Source organism: Hyalella azteca, unplaced genomic scaffold (assembly GCF_000764305.2).
Source record: "Hyalella azteca isolate HAZT.00-mixed unplaced genomic scaffold, Hazt_2.0.2 contig14534, whole genome shotgun sequence".
NCBI classification, from domain to species: domain Eukaryota; kingdom Metazoa; phylum Arthropoda; class Malacostraca; order Amphipoda; family Hyalellidae; genus Hyalella; species Hyalella azteca.
Window position 1 is genome coordinate 5203 of NW_025944414.1, and position 11642 is coordinate 16844.

General features: G+C 36.3%; 1 protein-coding gene across 1 annotated transcript; it reads left to right on the forward strand.

Moving 5' to 3' along the window:
• Window positions 1-631: 631 nt before the first annotated feature.
• Window positions 632-8781, forward strand: LOC108675648 (UDP-glucosyltransferase 2). Its single transcript, XM_018163677.2, has 8 exons — window positions 632-781; window positions 1315-1503; window positions 1757-2011; window positions 3152-3382; window positions 3559-3723; window positions 4411-4630; window positions 4857-5076; window positions 7566-8781. Exons 1-8 carry the CDS (start codon window positions 770-772, stop codon window positions 7849-7851), a joined length of 1578 nt encoding a protein of 525 aa, XP_018019166.1. The 5' UTR covers window positions 632-769; the 3' UTR covers window positions 7852-8781.
• Window positions 8782-11642: the final 2861 nt, after the last annotated feature.

Sequence of the window (11642 nt, forward strand, 5' to 3'; positions counted from 1 at the left end):
TGCCCTGATAAACTCACTATACCGGTATTTATGTATATGGTTGATTATCAATGTCACTTGATTGCCTAAATGGAAGATTAACCGGAAAATTCCTTGAAAATAATATGCCCGAAAATTCTCCATTTCTTCATAGAAAACGTATATAAGTACTTATATCATTAGTCTGCTTATATCGCAAGTTCACAAGGAATTTAAAAGCAAAGAAAACACCAAGAAAATTCACCATATCGATATTGAAAAACGCTTCGGAGTCCAGCTCCATCATCAGTTCGACTAAACTAAAAATGAATATGTCTTTGAATTTTGACTTTTAAAGTGATTTTATTCATTTTTAGTTTAGTCGAACTGATGATGGAGCTGGACTCCGAAACGTTTTCAATATCGATATGGTGAATTTTCTCGGCCTTTTCTTTGCTTTTAAATTCCTTCATAGAAAACTTATCGCAGTCCAGCATCATCGTCGAAATTCAAAATTAAGAGGAATTGTGCTTCCTTTCGTGCGCAAGGAAGTTTCCGCATCTATTGAGATTCCTCGATGTAGTATGGTCAAAAGTTTTGGGTCCGGAGTGACGCTCTGCGATGTGCAAATCCAGATAAATTCGACGCATTTTTAAAACTATTCAGGGGAAACAACGAATTGTGATTTCGTTTTCAATTCTCCCTAATTTCATAATATCGAAGCAAGGACTTTTTCGTGCAGAAATTTTGACTATGATTTCGTATGTTAACCAAATAATCAATATTTAACATCGTCCATCGACAGTCCAAAATGAGGAATCACGTACGTTATTTCATTTCTACTTTGTGATATCGTACTAATAATGTGATTTAAACTGTTATGTATTATTCTTGGTCAAGTCAAATTTCTCATCTGCACATTGAAATTCTTTTCCTTAGATTCGGTCTTATATTGAAAAATTTCAGTCTTTCGCTTTTTAGGCTAGCCTGCAATTTAACGAGTAATTATAGGGCTATCATTAAACCACTCACTGTACTTCTATGTATATTCGAAATGTAGCGTAATGTAATTTTTAAAAATTACCCATAAAACGCTTTGAAAATAACGCTGATATTTGTTTTTCTGGCCTGTAACTTACAAATGATATTTCCCAAATGCAGACTTCATCATTTCAACCTATCGTTTAACAGCCAGTGATGTTGAGGTCTCTGCTGGCAGCGTCGACGAGCGTAGCCACGCAAAATATTATCTGTACTACAACAGCGCCTAAGGTTTTCATCGAAGATATTGTTAATTTGCTTGCCCTTTACTTTTCTTTTAACTTCTTGACGTTTACGTATGCATTTTCTTGGCAGTTTGCGTTGTTTTTGCTGCTGCTGGCAGCATCGATTAGCGTCTCTACGAGAACTGATCTGTACTTCAACAGCTCCTTGCCGGCGCCCCAGCAACACTTCAAGTTCCTCTTCCTGCTCCCCACAGTTCTACCCAGTCACACGTGGGCGGTTGCGCCCCTTGCTGTGGCCCTAGCATATAGAGGGCACGAGGTAAAATAAATAGCAGTTTCATTATTAACACACTCAGAAAATAATGAGTTATATTGTCTAAATAGTGACACACATTTAGCATGTAGCACTGATACGTCCTTCTACAGGGCAAAATTGAGACAGAATAATCCACTTAATTATGAAAGTACATCGACATTTTGACAACGTCTAGCAGTAGTCATTTCATGGAACTCATTATTTATCTTGAAGGTTTCTATGTTTACGTTCTACATTTGATTTATGTTCCGGGAAGGTGCACATGTTGTGTGAAAATCCAGACATCTACCAGTTACCGAACGTCACGTGTATCGACCTCGGCTTCAAGTTCGACGAGCCTGAACAACAGCCCAGATATTATGAGGGCGTTAGTGTACTCACGGAAATTAAAAAAATGTTTAGAGCATATAACAATGTTTCATATCAACTATTAACATCGCCGCGAGTTTTGAATCTGTACGACAATCGGAAAAAATTCGACTTCATCGTGGCCGAAGACTTGACTTTAATTGTAAGTATTTTTATAGTCGAAACACATCAGATATATGATGGCACGAATGCCAAATAAATAGGTTTGCTCTGGACGAGAAAGAATTGAAACGGTCCCTTTTACCGTACGCATATTGCCATCACTTAATTTCCTTTTCCGTGTTTTTAATCTTTTCTATTGTATACGGCGGTGGCGATCGAAAATTAATTGGCCTTTAAGGGGACCGGCTCGGTGAAAAATCGAAAATTTTGACTTTCTTGGTTTTTGTTATGAATTTAAAGGTTCAAATCTGACGCAGTTCTGTCTTTTTTGGTTCCCTGAGAAATTTGAATGTTCATTTTTCCACTTCAAAAGTGTTATAACTCCTACAGTATTCAAACTACCGCATTGAAAGACATATCATTCGGTTCGTAAAAGCATGCCTGCCGACTCTAGAAGCATTTTTAGCTCATTTTCTCATTTATGAAAAAAATGCGCTATTGTGCTCGTCATGCCAGTCCGTCCGTCCGTTCGTCCGTGACTTGTTCGTCCGTACGTCCGTCCGTGACTTGCGGTCTCCGAGAAAATGCGCTCTCTGTCACTCACTGCAGTGAGTACTGAGTTATATTTTTTAGTATTTGTGCATGGTTCGCTAATATATGAGGGGGGGGGGGAAGGAAGCGGGCGTGGGGCACGAAAAACTGAGGAAAAATGGTAAAAACGCGCATAAGAAAAACGATGGGGAAAATCTAAAGTCGGGGCTCTAGGGCCGCTAGATAATTTCGTTACGAATCGAATGAAATGTGTTTCGATATTTTAGCATGTGATTTGCAAAAGTTACAAACTTTTTAAAGTACCCCCTATTTTTGCCGTTTTCTATTAATTTTACGTTTTCTTTCATTATTTTCCAAAAATTTACATGACCAAATTGTTTTTAATTTCACTTTTTACGTATGTGTGTGAAATTTCAGAGAAATCGGTTGATAAATGTAGAAGTTTTTCCTGGACGACCTTAACTTACTTGTTCATCTGCAAATCTGAGAGATAATATCACTTGACTGACGCTTGAGCATTCAAAGTTAGGTTTCATTGCAATAATATCTAATAAATGTATGCAACAGCTGGGTTCAATTAACTTTAAGAACTGCAACTACTTCGTTTTGACATCCATCTTTTTCGCAGGTTTTGTATCCTCTCCTGCACGAAATGCCATACGCCCTTTACTCTACCATTGGCTTGAACCCATTTCAAAGCGCAGTGGCCGGTAATGTTCAGAACCCTCTCACTGTAGCCGATGGCTGGTCATACAATTTCCCAGATTCATTTTCTTTCCTCGATCGCATCAAGAATTTGATGACGAATTGCATCCTTTATATTTTTGCGTGGAGCGCTTTTCATAGCGCCGAAATAACGGTGAGAATTACGATTTCAAGAAGGTTTTATTCTAGATAACTACATTCGAAATTTGATCTAATACATTGTCATATTCAAATCACTCCTGCTACTCATCGCTTTCAGAAAAAAACTAATAAAAAAATTGTGTAATCAATTTACTAAAAATTATAATTAATAAAAATATTTTTTATCAGGCGACGGTTCATCTGCCCGAAGCCCCTTCAATGACTGAAATAGAACGCAATGTCAGCATACATTTCGTGAGCACCATTCTGGCTCTTGACGGACCCATGCCACTCCTACCGAACCAGATTCCTGTGGGAGGCATTATACTTCGCCCGCTTCCTGATCTGCCGCCAGTGAGTTTTAACCCTTTAGCGACCGATTTTTTTGCGAGTACAAAAGACCATATTGTATCCATACCATATTGCTGTCTATTCATAGAAAATATTTGACTGGAGACACCAGATCTATCTGCTCATAGCCTCGCCTGAAATTTTAAGCGCTTATATTTGTCCAGTTGAACAAATGAGCTTCATACATAAAGAAAAAACGCAATTTCAAAGGCGAAATATGTAAATATATGTAAAGGTGAAATATGTACAGTTCAACGCTAAAGGGTGTCAAGGCAGATCGTTCTATATATCGATGAAAATTATTTGGTTACCCATCGTAGTGCTGGATTAACTGGAATATTTCCTGTACAACTAAGGTTGCATAATAAATTAAATTGAAATGGTAGAATGAACAGAGTACGTGATGAATCAAATTGAATTGTTCAAATTTATCTGGTGCCTAGAAATAAGCCAAATGTCTACAGCTACCACATGCAATTTTTTATGGAAAAGGGAAACTGAAAAAGTTATATTGATACAATTTGGGCTAATAATTTTGATTTTACCTTCGCAATGAAATAACGGTAAATTTCTAGAATTCGCTGCCAAGAATGAATTCAGCATTAAAATTATTGTCTGTGTCAGAATCCTAATTTACAAAATAATTCGAAACTTAGTCCTTATATAAATTATTCGCACTTTCATTCACAGGAACTTGCTGAGTTTCTAAGGGGTGAAGAGCCTGTAGTTTACGTGAGCTTTGGGCTATCTACACTCAAAGACGATAGCATCCCACGCCAATTGAAGGATATAATGTTTTCTGTCTTCGCAAAGCTTCCGTACAAAGTAATTGTGAAAATATCAAATCAAAAAACAAGAAGAAGCAGCAACGTTCTTTACGTTGACTCGGTGCCTCAGCAGAGCATTCTAGGTGAGAATGTCGATGATAAACTATCTGGTGCTTGAACAGCAAAAAATTTTCTGCGGAATTTTTATGCAATATGCAATTAATTTGATCGTTTGACGATATGACGTTGCCTTTTTGTGATTCACCACTTCCGAGTAAATAAAATATTCTGTAAGTCACAAGCAATTATGACAAGCATGTAATCAGTTTCGCACTTGCATATAATGAGTTTAAAAAATTATCTGTTCAGCTCATCCCAACGTAAAGGTGTTCGTTTGTCACTTTGGGCTGAGTGGTACGACCGAGGCCCTTCAAAATGGAGTACCGATTGTCGGCTTACCGGCTATTTACGATCAACTTCGAACAGCAAAACTTCTGGTTAAACATGGAGTAGCTATTCAACTGTCATGGGCTACATTGGAAGAAAATGTTCTAAAAGATGCCATCGAAGAGGTCATGCACAATCCAAGGTTAGTAAATTTCATAAATTGGGTAGCCTCTACCGTCAATGACATAAAGTCGCCACTCAGAAGCTACTGCACTCAACTCGCCGCCAGTCAATAAAAGCCGAATAGCACTGGCCAGTGGCCAGAATTATGATTTGTAGGGTTCGGTTGCCACTTAATAACTAAGAAACTTTTTCGGTCGTGATAAAAAATTGTGGCTCTATTTTGTTAACAAAATAGTTTTTTCCTTAGATGGCCGGCGACACGAGTGCTGTGGCGAAGTTGGTGGCATTGACGTTGGCCGTTTCGAATATTGCATGGGAAGATTTCTTTACAACTCAGAGCTATGTGTTTTCAAATGGACTGTCTCTCTTTTGGAATTTTAATCATATCGCTATTCGAAACCATCCTTAATAATATCTTGCACTGCATTATTCACATACAGATTTTTAAATAATCCTATATCCGTAAATGGTGTAAGTAGTTACATAACCGAGCGCATGGCGCCATTTTCCATAAACAGCTTAAGTCATAGGTCACCATAACCATTTACCCCGAATATTACCCAACAAAATTAACCAATTACCCTGATCCTTCAATATTATTACGAACAATTACCCCGAATCTGTATAAACAGCTTAACAGGGTACCGATCATGAATCTTACCCAACAAAATTAACCAATTACCTCCGAAATCATGGGTTAACGATCATTTACCCCGATTTTACTACACTCTTTAACCGAAAACTCAGGTCTTAACCTAGAGCGGCTACCTGAAAAATACTTCTGTGGAATATATAATTGATTTAAATTTTTGAAATATTTTCCAGAACCGGGGTGCTCATCTTTATTAATCAACACAAAACTATAAGATACTTTATAAGTTTCATTACACAGTTCTTGAAACTCGGAGATTCGTTAGCTCTCATTTTATTTAGAAAATTTATCGAAGGGGTTTTGCTACTTAAGGTATGTTTTTTCACATGACCTATATTAGATGATTCGTTAGCTCTCATTTTATAAAGAAAAAAATTAGAAGCACATTGAAAAAATTTTTTTATTCTAATACATTTATTTGCTCTTATTTAATTAACATTGAATAAATAAGAATTATTTAACTGGTTCAACGAGGTAATGCATGCACCAATTTTGCAGAAGTTAAGGGGAGCATCTGTTCAAAATCTTTCAATTTTGGCTTTTTCGATTTTTATGTTCATATTAAAGCTGACATTGACGAATCCAACGGTTTAAAAAATAATGGTGATACCAATTGGTGGGGGTAAAATGAAAAAAAAATCCGAAAAATTCATGAAAAATGCTCCCATACCTATAAAAATGAGAATTTAAAAAAAGCCTTCAACAACTTTTAGATATGGTCTTTACGCATCGAATGATATGATATGAAAATCCTAGGGGGAGATATTTTTCTATAGTACTCCCTTCTATTAACCGTTTTCTAAGAATATTACGTTTTTTTCTTTCTTTTTAATCACCGATAGCATTGATGTCGGTAGCGCATGCCACGCGTCACCGTTGATCTATAGTACCCCCTTCTAGCACATGCAAAGGTATTATTGGGTATGAGACTGTCGTTGCAGGAGAGAGAGAACCGGGGTAATACTATGAGAAATGAGTGAGTCATAGCTGAAAATCCAGTTTTTCAATGAGCTGTATCAAAAGAAAATGAAGTGACCTTCTGAATTAAGTAGAGTAACTATGTTAAACTGAGGTTCTTATTTGCTCTGTAGATTCTTCCGTACGAGATCAATAAGTAGGGATTGCCTTCTGGAATATCCTCACTCGACGGGAGTTCAGGGCTTAATGTATTACAGATCAGCTAGCGGTCGAGGGCAAATACAGTATTTTTTAGAACACTCTCGATATTAGCGTGCGATGCATCCTACCTCTGCCAGACCGGTCCTGGTTCTGGAGCGATTTTTTGTGGAAGCTAATTTTGATAGCTCACTCAGCTAGAGCTGGGGGCGCGCCATGGAAAAAAAACTGACTCAAGGTTTCAAGCTGGTTTGATCCAAATGACTCAAACCTGGTAAATGACTCAAATGACTCAATCGGGGTAAATGATCGTTAACTCACGATTCGGGAGTATTAATTTTGTTGGGTAACATTCATGATCGGTACCCTGTTAAGCTGTTTATGCAGATTCTGGGGTAATTGTTCGTAATAATATTGAAGGATCAGGGGTAATTGGTTAATTTTGTTGGGTAAGATTTGGGGTAAATGGTTGTGGTAACCTATGATTTAAGCTGTTTATGGAAAATGGCGCCATGCGCTCGGTTATGTAACTATTGGTGTAATAGATTTATTTTAGTTACCGCCGCAAGATGGTAACGAAAAATACCGCCGCCTGTAGCTGTAACGCCGCCGCCTGTAACGAAAAATACCGCCTCTAATATTTTTCGTTTCAGTTACCATGTTTATGGCGAATTTTCTGATTTATGATTAAAATATTAGCATTCATTTAAATTAGTGATAAATATTAATGTATTTTTCAGTTACCGACGCAAAATGGGGGATTTGTCTCGCATATTTCGAGACCAGCTCGTCTCGCCGCTGGACACGGCGGTCTACTGGACCGAGTACGCAGCAAGACACCAGGGAGCGCCACACCTCCAGTCTCCTGCCAAAAGCCTTTCTTTCATAAAGTTATTTGGGCTTGATATCTTGGCTCTGGTTATCTTCGGGTCTTTAATAAGCTATATGATTATGAAAAAAACCTATTCAACTCTCGGAATGTGCACTGGAAGAAATCGCAAATTATCCAAACAGAAGTCATGTTAATCAAAACATGAAGGTATCGGAATCAACGTTGATTAGAATGTCCTTGTCGGAAGTTCAAAACGGATTCTCTTTTTCGTCAAGACTATTGCAAGCAAACTTTTTGTACTTCCAAAAAAACAAAAAGTATAGTAGAAAAATAAAATAGTCAGGCTCAATAATCACAATAATAGTCAATAATCTCATCCCAGGCATGGGATGAGATTATTCCCTATGAGATTAAGTTAAATGTGAAATAGTTATGAATTATGTAAGATTCATAACCTTGTGCGATCAGATTATCTGTAATAATTGGGCACGATCCTGTTGACAAGTTTAAAATTCAGGCAATTATGGATCCATCAGCTGATGTATGAAAAGTAATGTATGAAATTTTACAGAAGTATCGTTCATCCTTTGATTAGTTAATGCATTGTATTCAGTCGAGATTCATATTTTGCATTCTGCAGCAATTGTTAATTTTTATTTAATGATGTGTAAGAAAATGCATGTTGTCTTAAAATCTTTCGCAAGATCTTCATCGATAATTCAATTGACTGACAATTTGACCTCAAGACGTTAAAATTAGGCCAATCTAGATTTTAGAAAAACCAAATATTTCATTGAAATAATATATCCATGATCTATTTACACGGAAAAGTTCCTTCGGCTTTTGTTATGAGCATAAGAGCTCTAATGAAATTGAAATAAATTGTCTGCACGTCCAATGTTTTAGGGATGCCCTCATTTATCGCTGGTATTTCTATTCAGCTGCAGGATTTAGGCGTGATAAATACTGTTTCATGAAATGGTTTTCAGATAGTGATAGTAGTAGCATTACAGTAAATATTTCGGAAATACTATCAAAATATTGTACCGTGTTACGTGCACGTATTCCTAGTTAAGATTATCCTGAATATAGAGGAGCAAGTAAAAAAAATGTAACTCAGTACTCACAGCAGTGAGTGACAGAGAGCGCATTTTCTCGTCGACGAAAACTTGAGGTCACTGACGGACGGACAGACGGACGGACAGACAGACAGACGGACATGGCGAACGCAATAGTGCATTTTTTCCATAAATGAGAAAATGCGCTAAAAATGCCGTCAATGATTGTGGAATAGTACACTTGAATGAATTGTGAAATTAATATCTACAGCACATTGTACATACTCATTTTTGTTGTACATACTCTACCGTAGTTTCTCATTTCTATTGTACATACTCTACCGTATCTACTCATTTCAGCTGTACATACTCTACCGTAGATACTCATTTCTACCGTACATTGTACATTAGCTCGCTAAGCGTCAGGGCATTCGTACGTCACGTCGAAAAGCTGTGTCGATCATTGCCTGTCAGGTAATTACAAAGTAAATCGTATTTCTTAGTTAGAGTTAGCTTTCCCTCACACATCTTTACATGACAACTTCATTCGCTCACTTTTAACCAAGTAAAAGCCGTAGACTTTTCCGAGCGAGTTATTTCTGTTTATATCGAGGTTACCGATTATATACATAACAGCTTAATAAGCCGGAAATTGTACGTTGCTAATTTTCTGATAAATGTATTGATCCATGAAAGTTTGGCACTGCATTGATTAATCAAGTTACATCCATCTCTCCTCACACCGCGTCTCATCTATGTATAAGAAATCAGTTCATTTTAGAATAATTGGTAATCGGATAGATTCGGGGAACTCAGATTTTAGTGTTTTCTTTTATTATAATTCAGTTAACATTTGTCTGCTAATAATTCGTGGAAATGATTTGCTGTGACAATTTTTTACAGAAAATAGGCAACTTTATTTAACTAAGTAATGACATTACATTACATTACATTATATTGGATTACATTACGTTATATTACATTATATAACATCACATTAAATTACATCACATTGCATCACATTACATTAAATAAAAACACATACAGTGAGGGGAAATAAGTATTCGTAAACTTGAAAAATCGTATTTTAATGTATGTAAGTACACAAACTTATAACAGGAAAAGTGATTTAAATTATGTATAGAGACGCATAGTATTCAAAAATACTATCAAAAGAAATTAAATCTCAATGCAACAAAAAACAATGCAACATGTACTTTTTTCACCCGAAAAGTGAACATGTTGCATTGTTTTTTGTTGCATTGAGATTTAATTTCTTTTGATAGTATTTTTGAATACTATGCGTCTCTATACATAATTTAAATCACTTTTCCTGTTAAGTTTGTGTACTTACATACATTAAAATACGATTTTTCATGTTTACGAATATTTATTTCCCCCCACTGTATCATTACCTTGCATAGCATCTCATTACGTTACATTACGTTACATTCAATTACATTGCATTTCATTAGATCAAATTACATCACATTATATTACATGACATCTCATTACATCACACCACATTACATTAAATTGCTTCACATTGCAATGTAATAAATTTCGTCCTTGATGCTCAATTTGGGCCGAAATGATTAGGGTGTATAAGAAATTCTGTTCAGTTTTAATTTAAGGGAGACTATGAAGATTAAGATTGAATAGTTATTAACGTCTAGGAAAAGGAATTAACAGTTAGCGCTTTGGAAGGAGGTGACAAATGGTGCATTCTAGATTGCTGTAAAATGTACAGCATAATATGTGCATTTCCTCTCTATGTTAACCTGATTTAATGCATGGAATGGGCCCCTAGTCCTGTTAATGCATGTAAATTCACTTCTTTGGTTGGACCCAACAATGCGAAGTCGTCTATGACGCATTAATCACTTCGGCCTTATTGCCGGCCTAAAACCTCAACCTTATTACTAATTAATTTATTTACTAAATTAGCTGAGTTGGGCCAACCTATTACTAAACATTGCACATTTTATCTAAGTCAAACCTCTGAATGGCATCTAATGCTACTTCTAAATGGAGCCATCGGCAATAATTTAGAAGGTTAGTTAAATCAATATTTGATCGCACTTAACTGAACGACTATATTTGAGATCATAGTGTTCAATTAAATAGCCCTTTATATTTTACTGTAATTCAAGAAGTCTTTGTTACGTTACAGTATAACGACTATCATCACACGTCACCCATTCTACGGGAACTTTGTCGTACGGAACGCCTCGTCTGTTTGCTGCTGCCGTATTTAGTGTCGCAAAGGTTAATGCTGGGAATCAATTGCACTGCCAAATCATACGCCGATAAATTGGAATACAGAATATGATCATAAAAAGCATACTTGAACTACGTTTGTCAGTTAATCAGACTGTTTTTTCTCTGGTTGCAGTTGCTCCACTGCTTCTTCACTTCTTATTCTCTTGCCTTCGAAAACCTTCGAAGATTTATCCTGTGGATTCTCAAATAAAGTTTATCAGCGATTATATTTGTGTAAATTCCTTACAGGTGCTACATGCTCATATTTTGTTCATTTTTTTATTTTTCGTAACAAAAAATTACCTTCAAGGTTTTATCAGCTGCCTGCAATGTTAAGATAAAAAAAATTTTCCTATAATTATTCAACGATTGCCGAAGAATAACTTTAAATTATCGTCTAGGTGGAGCATGAGCGGGCAAAGATCCAGTTTTCAATGTCGTAGTCAAGCTCCAGTTTTTTTCACGTGTTGCTTTTTAATTAAGGAAAAATTCTTCGTTAGGATTATCTCACTTACCGCGATTAGTCGTGGAGGTGACTTTTCTGCGTGTATAGCTGTGCCGTAGTCATTGCTTATACTACAGATCTCTTCATTCATTAGTAAACTATTTCAATAATTTTGTTTGGTATCACATTGTGCTAGAGCTTAGGTTATATGAGAGAGAAT